At 43.1% G+C, this 19,860-nt stretch overlaps 1 protein-coding gene across 3 annotated transcripts in view; it reads right to left on the bottom strand.

Annotated features, from left to right (window-relative positions):
• Positions 1-8: 8 nt before the first annotated feature.
• The window catches only part of TP53BP1 (tumor protein p53 binding protein 1), a 103,103-nt gene continuing 83,251 nt past the window's right edge, over positions 9-19,860 (bottom strand). For all 3 annotated transcript variants that reach the window (XM_012728555.1, XM_012728553.1, XM_012728554.1), the window contains exons 19-29: positions 18,844-18,996; positions 11,404-11,678; positions 10,601-10,750; positions 9,890-10,320; positions 7,167-7,358; positions 6,618-6,836; positions 4,915-5,130; positions 2,193-2,287; positions 1,603-1,802; positions 1,013-1,158; positions 9-659 (exon numbers count right to left, since the gene is read on the bottom strand). In XM_012728555.1, the coding sequence (XP_012584009.1) occupies positions 472-659; positions 1,013-1,158; positions 1,603-1,802; positions 2,193-2,287; positions 4,915-5,130; positions 6,618-6,836; positions 7,167-7,358; positions 9,890-10,320; positions 10,601-10,750; positions 11,404-11,678; positions 18,844-18,996 (2,265 nt within the window). In that variant the 3' untranslated portion in view covers positions 9-471. The remainder of the gene's footprint in view (positions 660-1,012; positions 1,159-1,602; positions 1,803-2,192; positions 2,288-4,914; positions 5,131-6,617; positions 6,837-7,166; positions 7,359-9,889; positions 10,321-10,600; positions 10,751-11,403; positions 11,679-18,843; positions 18,997-19,860) is intronic.

Below are 19,860 nucleotides of genomic sequence, written 5' to 3'. Positions count from 1 at the left end.
TCCCTTTCAGCTCTAAAGAGATTTTTTTTTCTTACTTCCCAGGAAATTTAGAGCTGTTCCAAACTCCATTCAACTTTTGGCACAACCACTGAACGTGGGCCTACTGTTTCACCAGGTTTTGAAAGCATTGAGTTTTAGACAGCCCTAAATCTTTGACAGTAATGCTACACAAGACTTTAAAATTTATATCTTACTTTTCCTTGGCTAGCTGTCCTACGTTGAACAAACGTATTGTCAATGGCAGAGGACTGTATTTGTCTTGCTATTTGTTCTGAGATTAAACTCAAAGAAAAGAAATCCCAGTTACTACAACCAAAGAGATTCAACATTTATTTTATCATAAAAGTCCAGCAAATAAAACTATGTACAAGATCCATGCAAGGAATCCAGTTACACACAAGACATTTAAAACCTGGTTAAAACACAATCTCCACGACGCAGGAAATAAAACAGGTAAGACCAAGTATATCCTTAGTGAGAAACATAATCATGTTTATATTTTGGATGCTGCTTGAATCCAATTCTCTCCCCAACAATGAGGCACTGGATCACCCACTCTTGTGACACCACAGGCAGCTGCAATGCTTCAGCACACTTCAGCACCGAGGCTGGGCACGAGGGGTCCGTCACCACCACATCAAATACCCCTAACGCAATATCTGCAGGAAGCAGGGGGAGGCAAGTAAGGTAAGGAGACTCCATGGATCCCTGCACTCAAGAGTCAGACATGCCTTCTAGCCAGCACACCCGTCCCTGCCCCCAAAAAACCCAGTCATTCCAACATAATGACCACAGCCCAGAATAGAAGTTATAATGGGTATCAGCTGACCTGGGAGGAATGTTAGCAAGTACATCACTGGACAGCACCAGTGTAAGTAGAAACATCCCAGTACCTCTTAAACTGGTTCACCTCTTGTGGGGGTGCTACTTCTCTTCCCTGGGGCTGTTTGTCTGCGCCCAAACCAGGTATAAGGACACCCTTCCAATGCCAGCACACGCACTTTCCAGGTACCTTTGTTATGGGCACTGGAATGGTGCTGCTTCACAGAGGCTGCTCCCCCAGTCATGAGGATCTCGGACCAGAGCTCCAGGAAGTTCTGCTGTTGGTCTGATACCAAGAGTACTTTCAGATTCTGGAAAGGGTTTTCACGGGGTTGCCTATAATTGAGAGAGAGAGCACACCAAAGAATTGGAAGGGAACTTATGCTGACAGTGTCCAACAAAAAGCCTTATGTTAGGACACTACCTTCTTTCTGTGAATATTCTCTGGAACCTGGACCTTCTGATCTACCCCTTTTGATTTCTATGTTTGTCCAGGGCCAATAAGCCAAGTAAGCCCTGTTCCTGTAATTTTAAAGAGTCCTACTTAATACTGCGCTAACCTTACAAGTTGAGAATACTGAACCTACATGAAAATCCTCACATTTCTGAAAGGCTCTTTATCAATTTCCCTTAAGGGAAATAACTAGTTGAACTGCCAAAATAACCTCAAACCCACATTCTACATTTATAAACATTCCAAATTCTAGAAATACTTTCTTATCTAGATTCTCCCCCTCCAGTAGCTTGTCTACCATTCTAGATTAGTTTTCAAATACTCACCAATCCAGAATTCTTTGCTCCTCAAGGCTGTACCCCGCTGGCAGCAGATAATTACGGTAATTCTGAAGCTGGTTGGCATGGCAGCTGTCATGGACCCAGACATGAGATACACAAGGAATCCCACTGGCAAGGCACAGAAAGTACTTCCGGGTTCGACAATGCTGATCCGCAATTAGGAGACACTGGTAGGCTGTGTTGCACTGGAAGGACAGAACAGAAAACTTGCAAGTACTATTTATGACTGTACTTTTTCCCAAAGCCTCTTCTCACACTGAAAGGGCCAAGCAGCTCCTTTAGAATCTTTTCCTGCCTCATCTACAGCTGAGGGTTTAAATCCTTAAAACCAGCCCCCCAGGTGTTCTGCCTTTCAGGTTAAGAATCAGCAACATGATAGAATTTCTGCTAAGCAGGTATTAATTAGCCCAAGGTTTTAATTTATCTTCTTTATACACAGTAACAATTTTATGCAATATATTTTGGCCATTTTCTGAGCTCTTGGACCGTTACACTCAATCTCCCTAATTCCTCAATACTACAAATAGATTCTTCATCACTGCCCTTCTGGTAAGTTACAGAAAGAAACTCCTCACCTGGGCTTCATTGAAGTCTTCAAGAATATAGCCAGCTCCTGCACGAAGCTGGGATTCTGTGTACTGTTTGTTGAAAGGAGGAATTTCTAAAATTTCTACATAAAAACACAGAAGACCAAGATAATTACTGCCATTTCTCATGGACTACTTTATGCCTGCTTCTTACTATCTATCCCCTTTGCCATGTCCTGTTACTTCCCCAGTACTGCATGTATGCCAATAACAGAGCTACTCATGGGTCAGAAAGAGATCTGTCTTGAGGGAGAAGATGAGAGATGGACGTAGGTCCCAGACCTAAAAGCTTCATATGTTTCCGCACTAAGACTAGTCAGGGTACTGTTCATAGGAACGGATACAACCTCTCCTCAGAGTGATGTATTTTGATGTAGTAAGTTGTCCTTACTATCAGAAAGTTCTTAAGTCTACCCTAATTCGTTCCTGCTGCATACTCAGCCCACTTTCTGTAATTTTATGAAATGACTAGATTAGCACTTTTTATAATAAAACATTCAAGTTCCACTGTACATTAAAACTGATGAACCAGAATGTTAAAAGTAAGGATTTAAAATTTTAATTACATTAAATTAGCCAGAAAATTCTGTGTCAAAAATGTTACTGAAAACTAACCACCTTTCTTGGAGTACAAGACTCTGAACATCAATACTGCTCTACAGTCTTGAGGGTGACATTATAATTGCTCTAAGCAATTAAAACTTGCTTTAAACCAAATAACTAATTTGAGCTTGCTTTCTTTCAGCTACTCCTCTCATCACATTTAAAGTAAGATAATTCTTCTCACAATGAAAACTGAACTAGAAGCTCTATAGTTAGGGGGAAACGCTGAACATATCAGGGCTGTTTCTCATTGCTTCCTTTTGATCCATCTCAATATATTATGCCAGAGTCAGTTTTCAGTACTGACACTGCTACTAACACATGGCCCCCTTAAGATCCATTATTTCTGTAGTCCTGACGTATTTATAGACTTGTATTTCCTTGTACTTGAATATTCAAATACTACCCTATCTATGCAGTTCTCAACTTGTTTGGAATTAGTTTTCTTTGGTTTTTGATTAAGGAATAGACCTGCCAATCAGATTCCCGGTGGTTAATGTTAATGAGCCACCTAACAAGACCGGGCGCCATATTCTTACTATCTCACAAGCTACAACAGCGTCTTTTACTGGGTTCCTGGTATAAACTGGTATCTAAGATTTCCATTTGTCTACAAGACAGATCATTGTTTCTAGGGGACTTATTCTACAACTGTCACCAGGTTTACTGGTGGAGCCCTAGGCATTTTCATACCCCAAAACTAACAAAGATTCTGGTCCCAGGTCAAAGGAATAACAAAGCATCCATCATCATCACTACAACCACTTCAACCAGAAAACTAGAGAATCCTCTTTAAAAAAAAATCCAAAATCCTCATTCTCTCAAAATTACCTTTCCTCACTTGTGCTTACATGAGATTACAAATGTTTGCTATATTAGTAGGGAGGAATGGAGAGCAAATTGTGTCGAGTTACTTATACAAAGGCTCAGATTTTTCAAGCATTGAGCAGGCTGCATATTATACCACAGTAGGCCTTCCTGCTTAAGGCAGGATGCGACAACCGAACCAACCAATGAAACATCTGTAGAGCTGCCTTGTAGGGTACTGGGGTAGGGGAGAGTCAGGGGTGCATTAGGAAATAAAGACCAGAGTTCAGCAAAAAAAAAAAAAAAAACAAGATCAGTACATTGCTTTAATGCCATGAGATGATCAAGGCAAACTACATGCCACACCTCTCTCCCACTGTACAATGACATCTGTAGAATAACAATCTGCTGTGAAACTTGTCAGACAAACTAGGTTTTGTGCACTTAACCCTTGGAACACCCAGATGTGCCATACCTGCTCCTATACCCTAAAGCCTCTCTACTGCCACGACACCTTTACCCAGCTCTCTGACCATCCTTGCCCTGTACCTCTCCCTTTCGGGTGCAGTTGATGGGAGTTTTAGCTAATTAGGAAAGAATTACCAGAAATGCCAACCATCGCATTTTATGGTTACCATGTTTTCCTTACACTGTCAGAACACTTGTAGAACATCATTCCATATGGATCTTTAACTTTATAGACCTTTTTGGATATATTTATGTATAAATTTTACCTTGGCAAATTTCTTTATAGACAGCTAAAATAATTTTTTACCTCTCCCAACTGCACCCTTTACTCAAATCCTGTGGTACAAGTGTTCAAAGAGCCTAGAAGCTGATTTTGTCTCTGAAATCACCCTAGAGCACCCTACATTCCTAGTCTTAAAAACCTCAAGAGACTGAAGCTGACCCCTAGAACCCAAATGGGAAAGATGGTAGGGTACTCAGCTAGCTACCTTGCTTGTCCTGAAGGCCTATAATAGGGCAAATGCAGGGGTCTAGGCCCAAGTCTACTGTTCCATCACAGCAAAAGGCAATTCTTTACCTTCTCCGACCTTGTTTCCTCATCCTTACATGGAAAGCAAGATCTAGCTTCCACTTGCTTCACAGTACTGTTTTGAGGACCCATGGAGAAACTCTGAAACCAATCTGTAAACTAAGACGCTGGGTAAAATTCATTTTCTCTGACCAAGAGCCCCGTAGCCACCTCCGCTATAGCAGGCAGGGGCCGCGAGGCTCATGAAGTGAGAGGATAGGAAGGAAAAGCACACGAGACCTGCAGGACTTGCCAGGGTCTTACCCTCCTCCTCTTCACTGCTTCCTGCAGGACCATCTAGCAGTTTTGAACGGCTGGTCAACTTGTCACTGGTTGTGGCCATGGTGAGGAGAAAAGCATAGCCCAGAAATAAGGTCTTGTTGAGGGGCAAAGGCCCTCTCTGCTCTTCCAAGGTGGCAGGTTCACCCATGTTGTCTCCACTCTCACAGGGACTCACAAACTCTCCTGCTCCCACTGCACCTGGAAGCATAGACACACAGTTACCAGGGCAACACAGATCACTGCCTAGGCTCAGGTCCTAGCACCAAGCATGAGTGTGACGGGCAATGTCTTGATGAATTTTCCTGAGCTATAATCAAACACCATTCTTAAGGTCTATAACCTAGGATCAGATTTTCAATGCAAATAAACCAGATACTTCTAAGGTCATCTGAAGAAGGGTAGTTCTAAAACAAAGATTAGTGAGAGTGAAAAAGTACTGACGGAAATCTGCTCAGTGCTGATTTCTTCCGGATAGTGTAATTTGGAAGTAGTCATTAAATACAAGACAAAACCCACATTTTTATTACATAAAAGTGCCAAATGTTACTCCCACCCTACCCTGGGCCTTCACCATTATGGTGCCTAGAATACTCAGCAATAATGTGTTTACATGCTGACAGAGCCACAGCCCAACAGCCTGCTTCAATGATCCCAGTTTCTAGCACCTGGGGGTAGGAAGGTAAGTGAACCAGCCAGTCCAGGACTCCCAGAACACCCGTGCCAGGAGTGCCCCACTACGTCCTCAAGAAAACGTATACCTGACTTGGAGAAGCTGAGTCGTAGGTTCATTAAGAAGCTAAGATGACAGGTCATGTCTCCCTAAAATAAAACCAGCAGCAAGAGAATAGTCTGATATAGTATGTTTGAGCCTGGACTCTGAAGTCAGACTGCCTAATTTGAATTCTGGCTTACTGTGTGTTACCTGAAGTTGGCCAACTTTCCTGTGCCTCAGATTCTTCAACTGGAAAATGCAATCTAGCACCTATACTTCAGGGACTGTATACACTTTACTCAAAGGTAAAGTATATAAAACACTGAGTTCCGTCCCTCTCATCCCTGAAACAGATCACACAGCTCAGATACAGGCAACAGAAGAACTCTGGTGCCACGACAGTGAACCAAAGTTTATCAGTTTGCTAAATAAAAGGTCCCTTGGGGTAGACACTGAGGACACCCTGTGTCTCCAGAAGCCACAGCAGCTGGGCTAGGTCACAGGCTCAGTAAACAACGGATGGATTACGCTGCTCTGTCACATGAAGCAAGAGGAATGGGAAGGGACTATCTGGAAAACAGCAAGCGAGGGGAGATGCGCTCAGGAACAGGCCTTCAAGAGAAAATATGGGAAAGTCAGAGGCCCATGAGTATAAGGGAGGGGTAGCAGAATTTCCAGAGGTAAAAGATAGTGCTTAGAGGAAAAGATAAAAAAACAAATTTTACCTATTCTGAATTTGCTTAAAACTCAATACTTTTCCTCCTAAAAGCCTACATGGGGCTCAGTCAATGCCCGTAATCAAGACATGGCCTCTCTCTGCCCTTGCTAAACTGATGGTAGATTTGAGGACGAGACTGGAGGAGATGGATACAAGTAAGCAGTCTCTGGGTACTACTTTGAAGCCCCACATCAGCAGCTGGCCCTACAGTCCACCACAGGTCTCAGGGAGACTGAGGCAGAAGGAAGCACTCACCAGGTTTCACAGTGGTAGACTTCCGGCCTCGCTTGGCAGGAGACCGTTCCTCTTCAGATGTGATGAGTTTTCTTTTACCTGAGGGGGTGCCCATGGAGGCACGAGGACTTTCTGTGACCTTGCGGGTTGGGGTTGTGCTGCTGCTGCTGCTGGAAGCTGTGGGAGTTGCTGGAGAGCTGATGTTACTACGTCGTTTCCGCTTCCCTTCCACCAAATTGTCTGATAGGATAAACCAAATACTGATCAATTCCCACGATCTGAGGCCCTGAACACCAAATAGCTGGGCACATCCTGATAAGATACCACTATGCCCTTTCCTCCAACTCCCATGGAGGCAGGAACCTCTGTTAATGTCACCATATTTTTAGTCTTTGCCACATAAGGAGACAGAGGTAGGCAGTAACTCCAGAAAATGGCAGCTTGTCAACTTAATATGCCACACAGAAATAATATGATTTTGGAAGCATTACCAATTGCTCTAGAGACCACTCCACCCACCAAAAGCAAAATGAATGCCATGGACAGCTATTCAGTAAGCAAAGGTCTTACCTAAACTGATATCTGCTGCCTTGGTGAGGGGTGTTACTGCCTCATACGGGCCCAGGCCATACTGCTCTCTCAGTCTGTTTCCTTGTTCCAAGGACAGGATGACAGCCATCCGCTTATACCACTTCCTCTGACCTTCCTTTTCAATGCTATAGTACAGCTCTCCAGACTCCTTCCTATGCCCTTTCACCACACCTGGTGGGAAAAACAAGAAGGCTTGCAGCTGTTTTAGGCTACTCAGCATCCACTCACTAGGCTCTAGAGCAGGACTGAGTGGGGGAACCAGGTGCTCAAACACTGGAGTGCAGTTAGGACTTAAAATTCTACCTGTGAATCCCAGACAACAATGTTTAGGACACATACAACCAGCTAGGAATAGAGACATGGACAGTGTCTCAAAAGGAGATCTTTAGTTATAAGGCTTCCTAAAGTCAGTCTCCATGAGTTGTTAGTGGTTAAAATGGTTCCTGAAGTGAAATGGCTTCTTAATGATCCCATTATGTCTCAGTCTTTCCTTGTTGGCTGTTTGAAAACTAAGTGATTTAATTTTTGAGTTGTAGGTTAAAGATGAAATTTGAGAGCATGTGCCTGTCCTTTGTTTATGGAACAAAATCAAAACAGATACAGAGCAAAGAAAGGACAAAAACTCTTCTGCCCAGTCTTCCTTCCCTCATATTTACTTTCCTGTTGCTGCTCAAATTCAGAAAAATTACACCTTTAGTGAGAAGGAACATAATGTGGCAAATAGACGGAAATTGGGTTGACATTCTGGAAACCCAGGCCTACACCTGATTCTTTTGTTCCCTGTGCAAAAGGTAACACTCCATCTCTATCCACCATAAACAACCTACATGTACATAATATAAAAATAGGGCATGAATAAGAACACTTTTTCATTCCTATAAACAGAAGGCTCTCCCCTATTAGCATATACTTGAATAAAGACTAAAGAAAACCAGAGAGCATTCCACCGTGTAAATAAATATAGAGAAGGCAGGCCTTGGTTCTCTCAGATCTATGCCACACTATCATTCTCTTTCACCCCATCTATGCACCTTCTAACTTAAATCACTTTTGCCAAGCTAAATTACAAAGTCCCTCCCTCAAAAGCACAAAGGCATCCAAAGCCAAAGACGTACTTCATACCACATACTAAACTCTCATGAAGACTGGAATTAGAAGCAATCTAGTGTTGACAGTAACAGCCTAAGACAGAATCTCTACCCCTTGTTGCCATGATACACTCTGGACAAAGTTGTCTCTGTCTTAGGAGGGCCAATGTGGACCTCCGAGAGTGACTTTATTCCTTAAAGAACAAATGCATTTGATACAAACTAAGTCACAAGCCATAAAAGATGTCCATTCATGTGCCAGAGAGCTGTTTTCCAGAACTACAGGGTTAAAGGGCCCATTTAATAAGGTATCCAAGGCTCTCCCTGATGGCGCAACATTGGAATGCAGCACTGCAAGTTAGCTGTAGCCTCTTCAGTGCAAGTTCGATCCCCGCCTGCCCCAGAGGTGATCCACATGGCGCAGCAGACCTCTCCTGACCCGCCCAACTGCTCCCCTCAGCAATTTACTTTGTCGATCTGCCTGTTCTGCTCCTGGCTGTCTCGTGAATCCTTTCACCATGCCTGCACTCCAGTTCTGTATGCATAAATAAAATCTTTAAAAAAAAAAATAAGGTATCTAGCAAGTACTCGAATACGCAAAAAGATACCGTTATATGTGACACATATATGTGTCTCCGCATCAGTTCATAAAGGGAATGTGTAGTCAGAGAACTGCAACATGTGTAACAATCACAACAAATCCCTCACCATCAATCAACACAGGGAACTCTGGCTACTTCAAAAACAAGCGGGGAAGGCGGAAGCTTACTACTCTACAAAACAAAGGGATGGGCACTGAGCTCACAAACACAGTACTGGCAACTTCCTAAGTGAAACTATTTCAGCTTCCTACCTTGGTTTTCATCAAGGCAAGTAATAAAAGACACTGGTGAAAGAACAGAGAATGGAAATGAAAAACACTAACTTTACAGTGGGAGAAAGCTGGCAGACATGACCTTAACCTCCGTACCAGCCATCTGCTGTGGGTGTTACATGCCCGCCTCCCCCTCTGATGGTAAGAAAGGCTTCATCTCCATCACTTTTAACCTGTAACCCCAGCCTAATTAGGACAAACATGAGACAAACCAAATTCAGGAACATTCTTCAAATACCTGACCAGTACTCCTCATAACTGTCAAGGTCATGAAAAACAAGAAAAGTTCACAGATCAAGAGATTAAAGGACACGCAAAGACTAAATGCAGCGACGTAGTCCTGGATTGTGTCTGGGAATAGGAAAAGGTCAGTGCTGGTGAAATCCAAATAAAGTTACAGTTTAGTTAACAGTAATGAGCCATAGCTGGCTTCTTAGTTTTCATAAGTATCTCATGTTAACGTGTTAGCTTGTTAGCTGGAAGCTGGGTAAGGGCTATACAGGAACTCAGTATTGTGCAATCTTTCTGTAAATAAAAAACATTTCAAAATTAAAAGTTTACTCCAAAAAAAAGAACAAAAATAAAAGGCGGCCAGTGTTTGAGTAACCCATGTTGCAGGAATGGAATTTATGATTTAGAGACCCCAGAAAAGTAATGAGGCTGGAGTGAGGCTCTTGGTCAATACTGATGGGAGAGGGTCACCCGGGCAGTCAGCATCTGGCACCTGCTGCTTTTGTTACCTGCACTGAAATACTCGTCCTCCGACAGTGCTGTCACTTCAGTATCCAGCGGGATGGGGTCACACAGCAGAATGTCTTTGCCTAAAACGTCACACTCATACCCGTCATCAAAGAGCAACTTGTACTTCCCGGCTCCGACATCTCGTGTGATTTTCCCAGAGTAAAAATAGCCATTGGAGGACCACTTGGCCACAACACGGAGCCCTACGAAGCTGTTCCCCGGAGAGGAGGCATCTAAGCCATCGGAAGGGCCAGCAGCAGCCTGAAAAGGAATCTCTGGAGAGTCGCTTCGACGCACAACACTAGTGCTCATATCTGCTCGTTTGGTAGAGTCTGGCACTCGGGGCGTGATACGGGTAAAGGATTTATCATCTGGCGACATGTTGGGCGAAATGTCCTCTACGCCCAAGGGGCCAGGCACAGTTGTCTCTCTAAAGAGAGAGAAGAGATAGGAGAAGGCAGTGAGACCAAGAAGAGAGAAGTACTTATCTACCAATTTCCCCATTCCATCAGCCCATTTTTTGATAACCCCATGACAGGCACAAGCCTGGTCGCTCAGTGGCCTCACTCTGCTCCCTGCCCACTCCCCAGTCACGTGGGCCCCTCTTCTCCCTCCTGATACCCCACATACTATGGATTCCCCTCTCTTTTCTCAACTCCCTTTTTTTCTAACCAATCATAGGCTAAGTGTATCTCACACTACCCGGGTACCTGGTTCCAGTGGTCCGAGAAGGTGGGCGGCCCCTTCGCCCGCGCCCACGAGGCGTGATTGGAGCCTTCCCTCCCTGTCTGATGCCAAGGCCTGCATCACCATCCTCCTCACACACTGGCGCCCCTGTCTGACTGACCCCTTTTCTAGGACTAGAGAATGAAGATAGGTTAGTCTGACAGCACCTGCCACTGAATCCTTTCTTCTCCCCTTGGCCCTCAGACTACATGGCCCTCAGGTCAACATGTGTATGGCAACAGGAAGTTGGTCCATACACCCCCATCACTATCAGTCGGGAGTGGGGAGTACAGGACAACAGTAAAGGACACCCTCCCCTCCGTGTGTCTACTCCCTCCTAACAAAACTTCCTACGGCTGCTGTCGGAAACAGCACACCCATCTCTGCCCTGCCGTTTCTTCAACTTCAGGCTCTAAACACCTGCAAAGGATAACAAAAAGCTAGGGGATGTGTCAACCTGGGACCACCACTTTAAACTCTCCAACCAAGAGAGACTGCAGAAAATGGGAGTGGCAGGAGCTTGTCCCAGCATCCTCAAAGTACCCCAGCTGTTTTTCAATATTTTCTGAGAGTTCTTTCCCAGTGGAGTCTAGCTCACACCAGGTTCTACCCGAACTCTCATGCAAGCTGCAAACAGGAGAGGAACAAAAGGGGAGGAAGAGGAGTTGATTCATCCCAGATGAGGATGGGGGCGGGGGGGTTCCCATTACTCCCCTTTTCCTGTGATATTAAAATGTCAGCAACCCTTCCCCTGCTGTTGCTCTCTCTCTGGAGACCCTGTCTGCACCTCAGTTTTCCTGGGCCTCCTCGGGAGCTGGGCAAGGCAAAATCTGCGGGTTCTGTCCCGCTGGTTTTCCCTTTGAATGTTCCGGCTCCTCCTCTCCCTGAGCTGCCACTGCTGTGCATGGCTGACAGACTTGTCCCACTCGACGTGCGGTGTAAGCTGGATGCCTTGGAGGAGAAGGAGCTGATATCCCCCAGGTCGCCTGAGGAGCCCCCAGTCTGTGAAGGGGAAACTTCAGTTTCACACTCCTGACACTCTACAATTGGCTCTTCAGTTTCCTGCAAGAAAGAAATGGATACAAGAGCTGAAAGCAGCCATAGTAGCATAATGTTAAGGTGTTGGTTGGAAAATGCTAGAGATAGCAAGTCAAAAAAAAGAAAAAAAGATTTAGAACAGTCGGACTCAGGAGGAAATTTTCCAGAGTAGTAGAAATTTCTCTATCTTGTTCTAAGCAGTGGGTACATACAAGTGTAAATGTCACTGGAACTGAACATTTATGAACAGTGCATTCTACTCAGAATATACTGTATCTCAAGAAAAAAATAAAGGTGGTACTTAGACTGAATAAAAAGCGACTTCTATCGTGAACTAAATTATCTTTTTTTTTTTGGGAGACAAGTTCACAACTCTGGCTATTGAGAAACCAGCAAGGATTCTAACCCTGAAGACAGCAGTAATTTCTGTCTGAGAGAAGACTGCTGAGGAGGAAGGTGGATTAGAGGAGGAAATGAGTGGTTAGGTGTCTTCCTGGGTATCTGACTACTAGTAGATAGTATTAAATGCTTGAGATTCAGTATTTTAATTACCTTTCAACAAGTGCTCAAAGAAAAATTATAGACTATATATAACCATAGCTCCTGTTTAGAAAAATGAAGACTAAAAGGTTAAAATCAACACATTCCATTTTTCATATCTATAGAGGACAGGATGTCACACTGAGGTATTTCATACAGACACAAACTCTGATGGACTGGCAGTAGCTGACTGAACCTATTTTAAGCTTTCTCAGACTAAATTTTAACTTTAGGACTAATCAGGAATATCATCTGTGGACACAGGGCTGAGAAATTATAGCACAGGTACTACACATTTGCCTTCTTGTTCTAGACCATTCATGCAATATGCTAAGTGTCAAAAGTTTATGTGGAAGTTTAAGGTAGACTGTTCCCACAGAAGAGTTTACAATCCCTCTGGGGAATCTGCAATACATATTTAAATAATGCTCAAGATGCTTAAATGGTTGTTTTGTACTACTCCCTTCTTGAAACTCTCCCTCTAAAACCTATACAATAGGCACTCCCTATTTAACCCCTGTGGCACAAGGGGTTAAAACACAGCATTCTGAAGCTAGCTGCAGCCACCTCAGCACAAGTTCGATCCCCAGCCAGGGAAGTGACCCACATAGCCTGGCAGACCTCTTGTGATTCACTCACTGCTCCCCTCAGCAGTCTACTTCATTTGTCTGTTCTGCTCCCCACTCTGTCTCTGGTGAATCTGCTCACTGCTCCTGTACCTCTGGCCTGTACTCCAGTTCTATGTGCATAAATAAATAAACCTTAAAAAGAAAGAAAAAAACCTGTAAAATGTCTTCCTTTCATTTTGCTGTTCTTAGATACTTCCAGCCATGCTTGGGGGGGGGGGGGTCCTCTTCCTCTAGCTATTCCTTTAAAACTGCTATGTCCCAGGATTCTGTTTTCTTGTTTCTTTTTTCACTCCTCTCTGCTCCCCCGGCCAATCTTACTAGAATCATCCCTGCCTGTCTACCAATAATGCAATTATGACTCAGCTCCAAACTCAATGATATACAAACCTACTAAATGCTTCCCTTGGATGAATCAGACACCTGAAATTTAACCCATCCAATCTGTCAACCTCTCCCCATTTCTTTGCCTTCAATGAATGAATCAGATATCCCACATTTCACATTCTCTGCAGATCTCTCTAGGAGAGGCTGCTTTTTCTCAAATGAACCTGAATAAGAGTTTGAAATGAGAGGCCTCCTTGCTACCACTGCCTAATATTAATAGATTATTTTCTTTCACCGCTTCTTGCTCCTACCAAACCACTACTTGATTTTCAAACTTTCCTCTCGCCCAATCCTTGTTGTCACTCACTAATAGCTCGCTCTTATCCATGAAGACTTTCAACTGTGGGATCTGTCTCTCTCTCTCTTCCCCATTCCCACTTCTGTCATCACTTTCTGCCCCATCCACATGACTCCAAGTGTCCTGATCTAATTATCACCATTAACTCCTTTCTCCTCTACCTCAGCCATCTGTTTCCAGGACCATTACCAGAAATTGCACCACTTCCAGAATCTCGATCGTTACCATGCCATTGTCTAACTTCTAACGGTCCAGCTTGCTTGCTCTAGCTGGACTCAAGTCAACATAACCTGCCAAAGTCACTGACTAAAACATGTATCTGTGAGCCAAAATTTATACCAATTCCTTTTCTTGACTGTGGCAAAAGTGCAGGGGTAAGACTTGCCTAAGAGGTGGGCCTTCACGCTGTGTCTTAGTTGAAAAATTGGCCCAAAGAACAGTCAACAGCTATACTGGCTTTTGCAACTGTCTGGCAATCAAGGTAGTTCTTCTTATAATGACCCAGGCTTAAAATTGGCCTGTTAGGATATTTTTAACATACTTGCTTATTTGTTCTGTATGTCTCCTCTGCTAGTCTACAGAAGCCAATAAGATAGAGATTGTAACCATTATTTTTCCTGGTCATATCCTGGCAGTCTAACAAAGTGCCTGCCACAAAAGAGGCCTCAGGAAACAGTTACTGAAGGAAAGACCTATTTTCTCAAGCCAATGTGCTATTTATATTCCCTATTAGCATATGGGCCCACCATCTATCCAGTTGCACAAGCAAAAAGCTCAGGCACTGTATCAGATTCCTTGCTTTCCCAAATCCCCACCATCAGCAATTCACTCAGTCTATTAATTTCACCCTTATATATTTCATGCAGATGCTTTCACTTTCTACAGTTTATTATCCATGACCAACTGTGGTCTGAAATTATGATGTCCAATAAGACTATTTATGAGAGACTGACCATATTCACTTAAGTTTTATTACAGTGTAACTGTTCCACCGTATTATATTTTTTGTTGTCAATCCCTTCCTTAATTTATAAATTAACCTTTATGATAGTTATGTCTACAAAGGGAAAAACAGCATACATACTCTCCGCAGTTTCAGGCATCCACTGGGGTTCTTGGGACATATCCCCGAAAAAGGGAACTACTGTATTTCTTTCCTCTCAAGCCCTTCTGCCTCCATGCTAATGTGATACATATCACCTCTAAACTATGACTAAACTATGCCTCTGTGCTCAACCCACTTCAATTCTACTGCAATGCTGCCTATCTAAGCTCTCTAACATGCACATCTGAGCCTGTCTCTCCTTTCTCCCAAATTCTTCAAAGACAAACACAGAAGATAAAAATCTACATTCTTTTCTATTATACAAAGTAGTAAGCTCTTGGCCCTTACCAATCTTGAAAGCATTTTCTCTCACCAGTCCCACCTTCCCATTCTGGATTGGATTTGTAAACAGTCACTAAGCAGGCCATACAGCCTACAAATGCAGCTTTTCATGTTGCCCCCTCCCCTTCTAGGCTAAGTGCTTCACTGTCTCCTTCCCGGCCTTGAATCTGCGAGGACTCGCAATCTTCTCCAGGGCAGCTCAGCCGCTCTGTTCAGTTTCTGACTCACCTTCTCATTCATGCCTCACTGCAACTGATACACGTGGTGCATGTCAAGTGTAAGTTCCTTGAGAACAGGCCTGTCTTTTAATTTTTATAGTCTCACTGCCATGAAATTAAGAAGATAGTAAAAAAGAATTCACTGGTAAACAGATGCATAAAAATCTTTAAAAGATGATAAATAAGATACGAGGAAACAGTTTCCCGAGGCCTCTGACATCTCACATGTCTCCATGCTGCCCACCACCTAGACAGGTCCCACTTACACGGTCTTTCTGCCTCTCTGCTCACCAGTCTTGCCATCTGTAATGCCTTTTTCCCTATATCCCAAAACTGTCGATGTTGAACTCAAATGCTTTCTAGCCCTCATCCAGAAAGACAGGCATCAAAATTCCCCACGGATGAATTTCTTCCTTCTCTGAACTATGCTGTGTGCCTTTCTTCTGGCACACAGGATTTACTCTTGAAAGGATACATCTTGGAGTAATTAGGGATGCAGGTTCTGGGGCTACACTGCGTAGGTTGAATTCTAGTTCCTGTTGATTAGCTATGTAATCTTAAGGAAGTTATTTTAACTTGCTATGCCTCTTTTGCTTCATCTGCAAAATGAAAATAGTTATCTACCTCATGGCATAGTTGTGAAAATTAACTTACAATCCTTAGAACAGTGCCTGGCATTCAGTTAGTGCTCAATGTCATTTACTATTTATTCAATTATGGCAGAGTTTTCCAAACTATGTCCCAGAGAAGAGTAATAAATATTACTTTTAAAAAAAATGGTCACTGGTGGCCCTCCCTGGTGGCGCAGCAGGTTAAAGCACAGCACAAAGAAGCTTAAGCCACTTCCGCATGGTGTGGCAGACCTCTCCTAACCCGCCCGCTGTTCCCCTCAGCAGTGTACTTTGTCGATCTGCCTGTTCTGTTCCCCACTCTGTCTCTGGTGAAGCTTCTTGCCACCCCTGAGCCTCTGGCCTGTACCCCAGTTCTGTGTGTACAAATAAATAAATCTTTAAAAAAAAAAAAAAAAGGTCACTGGTCAAGTCAGTTTATAACAGGGTGGTCCCAGGAAAGGGGAGGTTCCAGGTTCCCTGTCCAACCCAGGAGGGAGGAGTTGAGCAGGGAGGAGAAGAATCTACAGAGGGGACTGAAAAGGAAGGAAGCAGATGGAGAGCCAGAAGGTGACCTGGAGAAGGGACATGGAGCAGAGAGACATTTGAAGAAACTGCTTGCTTCTTTTTGGTACTGGGCTGATTGAAACAGATGTGGGTGAAAGACCTGTGGGGAGGCTGACTAAGGCAATGTTTATCTTGATTTTGATTTTGCTCTTTTCCTCCCAGACTTGTCTGACCATTTCTGACACTTTTCTATGGGCCCCCACCAGAAGGTGCTTTAGATTGTGGTGGGCTTTCAGGCCTTCCTTTGAGCCAATCCCTTTTGGGTAGAATTTTACTCACAAGGGGATGGGTCATGCAAATGTCTGATTTAGAAACTACATTCTTTGTCTTTTCTGAATTACACACTAGTTGTTTTAAAGTTCCCTTCCATGAAAGGTCTTATATGTTTTGTCTTGATGCGGCAGATGGCAGAGCCTATTTAGAGCAGGCAGGTTTGGGGGTTCAGTTACTTCCCTCTCCTGCCCTGTAACAAGTTTAGGAAGTACTGCTATTAAATAATAAAATAGGGCCCTCCCTGGTGGCACAACGGGTTAACACACAGCACTAAGAACCTATCTGCAGTCACTGCAGCATAAGTTCAATCCCCAGCCAGGTAGATGACCCACGTGGCGTGACAGAACTCTCCTCACCCACCCACTGTTCCTGTCAGCAGTGTATTTCAGTCAATCTGCCTGTTCTGCTCCCCACTCTATCTCTGGTGAATCCTCTCATCCCCACACCTCTGGCCTGTACCTCAGCTCTATATGCATAAATAAATAAATCTTAAAAAAAAAAATCACAGCCGCTATGTAAAATAAATACTAGACATTTTTACTACAAGACTTCATAGAGCCTTTAATGTAACACATACTGTGAATTTTCATTTGGGAGGGAGGGCTTTAGAGCACTTGGTGGTTCTCAAACTTATTTTTGACCACGGAACACTTTCCTCCCCTGAGTCCTGGTATTTCCAGAAATATACTTTAGAAAGCATCATATGAAATATTAAATAAAGTATTATGTCTTACTATAGTACTTGTCACTACAATAATCAGAAATTTATTTTCCAAGAGAAAATTTCTAAGTTGCTAAATTTATAATTTAATTCCAAAGTGGCAATAACACTGAAAATAAAATATCAAACTCAAGATAAATCAACATTTCAAAGATATTTTTCTGGGATTTGGTGTACAATAAGAATACAAGACAAGTGTTCAAACTAATGTCAAATGTTTTCTGATATAAGGCCTGCCATGGCCCATTAATGAACCTTAATAATACATCCCACCTTATAAAAGTATACACCACAGTTTCTTTCCGAATACCACTTCCTATGTGGCTATATGGTAGAATGAAACAAATAGTTGTGTCTTTAATCAATTAATAAAATGATTCCCAGATATTTATATACCAAGAAAAGTGTCAGGATCTTTAATTCTATAGAATCTATCTTAGCCAGGATTAAATCTAATAAAATCTACATGATATTGGGCCCCTCCTGGTGACGCAATGGGTTAAAACACAGCACTGACCCTCCCTGGTGCTGCATGCAGCGGGTTAAAGCACAGCATTGAGAAGCTAAAGCCACTCTCGCATGAGTTCGATTTCCGCCTGGCCTGCCGCCTGCCCCGGAGGTGACCACATGGCGTAGCAGACCTCTCCTGACCCGCCTGCTGCTCCCCTCAGCAGTGTACTTCGTAGATCTGCCTGTTCTGCTCCCCACTCTGTCTCTGGTGAAGCCTCTCGCAGCCCCTGAGTCTCTGGCCTGTACCCCAGTTCTCTATGCATAAATAAATAAATCTTTAAAAAAAAAAACAAACAAACACAGCACTATGAAGCTATCAAGCCACTGCAGCTCAAGTTCAATCCCTGGCCAGGGAGGTGACCCACATGGCACAGACCTCTCCTGACCTGCCCACTGCTCCCCTCAGCAGTATATTTCAGTACATCTGCCTGTTCTGTTCCCCCCCCTCTGTCGCTGGTGAATCCTCTCACTTCCCTTCCCCCATACCTCTGGCCTGTACCACAGCTCTGTATTCATAAATGTCTTTTTTAAAAATTGATATTGTCCAATGTAAATATCAATAAATACCAATACTGTGTTGACACTGGACATGACTCCATGATGGAGCCAATGAAAAAGTAAAGGTATGTCTCTTACCAACAGGTTCATACATAACCACAAATAAATGAAGACCAAGAAAGAACACAATGAGTAAATATGAAAACATGAGAAAATGAGAGAAAACATGCAGCTAAGCTAAACTTCATTCGGGTTCCCAAACACTACATACATAAAATCTCTATTTATATATGAATGAAATTTACCAGTCTTATCTTTACAGAAAAGGTAAACATGATGAGACTAGTTAAATAAGCAGCCAAAGGGCATACAGCAAACCCATGGTTGAAAAGGCACAATATTTTCCTAACAAAAAGATGAAGGAACACAGTCTTCAGTAACTGATTACACAGTAAAAGTGGCAACGGGGTAAAGGTGGGGAGGTGCCACAGGCAGAGAGCTACAGTAATTTTTCTATCAAAAGAAATTTGCCACACAGATCCAGAGCATACATTACCTCAGTGACTTTTCTTTCTACTTCTGTTCCATCCACATAATACACATCTGTGATGACACGAGTGACAAGTGTGCGAACCTCCCGGATTGTTCTCATGTGGCGATGTAAAACGTGGCCATGTGGCGGCTGGGGCATATCGAACTCTTCCTCTCCCTGCAACAAGAAATACAGAAACACAAGCATGAATCTCAGTGCAGACTGGTGGTATCCCAGATCAACTTCTTTATCATAAGCATGTCCACAGTTCCTAAGAATCTAATCTGAAGGAAGTTTCAAACTACTTTGTTTTCTATTCACCTATAAAGGCTGGAAGAGCTATATAGCCAGAGACAAGGATGAATTTATCAGTATCACCCAAAATGATCTTTTGTCTAAGTTAAAATCATACCACCTACTACTTAATTCTAGGATATTTAAGTGAAATTTTGCCTCCCCAAAGTACCTCCCAGTTGTTTTATCTTCAATTTTATCTTTCTGGATGTTGATGGTGACTGTCCACCAGTACACAACTTTATACTTGAGATGCAGCTGTTTAGATAAAAGTATTCTTTCAAACCTTTATATAGCCAAAACGATATAACTGCCAATCTCAGTGCAATCTGGTTTTCTGCATTATCAGGCGATTATAATTTCCTTATACCTGAGGAAAGGTAATTTCTCCTAGAATTAAATATAAATAATCTATTCCAAAAAATTAGAGTTGAGCTAGTGTCCAAAACCAGAAAATATTAGGATTTTCTATCTAGCTGTACCACAAAGAATAATCAGTTTAAATGAGATGTTACATTTTTTTTTCTTTTTAAAGATTTATTTATTTGTGCATACAGAACTGGGGTGCAGGCCAGAGGCTCAGGGGCAGTGAGAGGCTTCACCAGAGATAGAGTGGGGAACAGAACAGGCAGATGGACGAAGTACACTGCTAAGGGGAGCAGCGGGCGGGTCAGGAGAGGTCTGCCACGCCATGTGGTCACTTCCGGGGCAGGCGGGAATCGAACTCATGCGGAAGCAGCTTTAGAT

The sequence above is a fragment of the Condylura cristata genome, unplaced genomic scaffold (genome assembly GCF_000260355.1).
Source record: "Condylura cristata isolate star-nosed mole 26May11 unplaced genomic scaffold, ConCri1.0 scaffold00023, whole genome shotgun sequence".
Lineage (NCBI taxonomy): Eukaryota > Metazoa > Chordata > Mammalia > Eulipotyphla > Talpidae > Condylura > Condylura cristata.
This window is presented reverse-complemented; position numbering and strand designations above follow the sequence as displayed.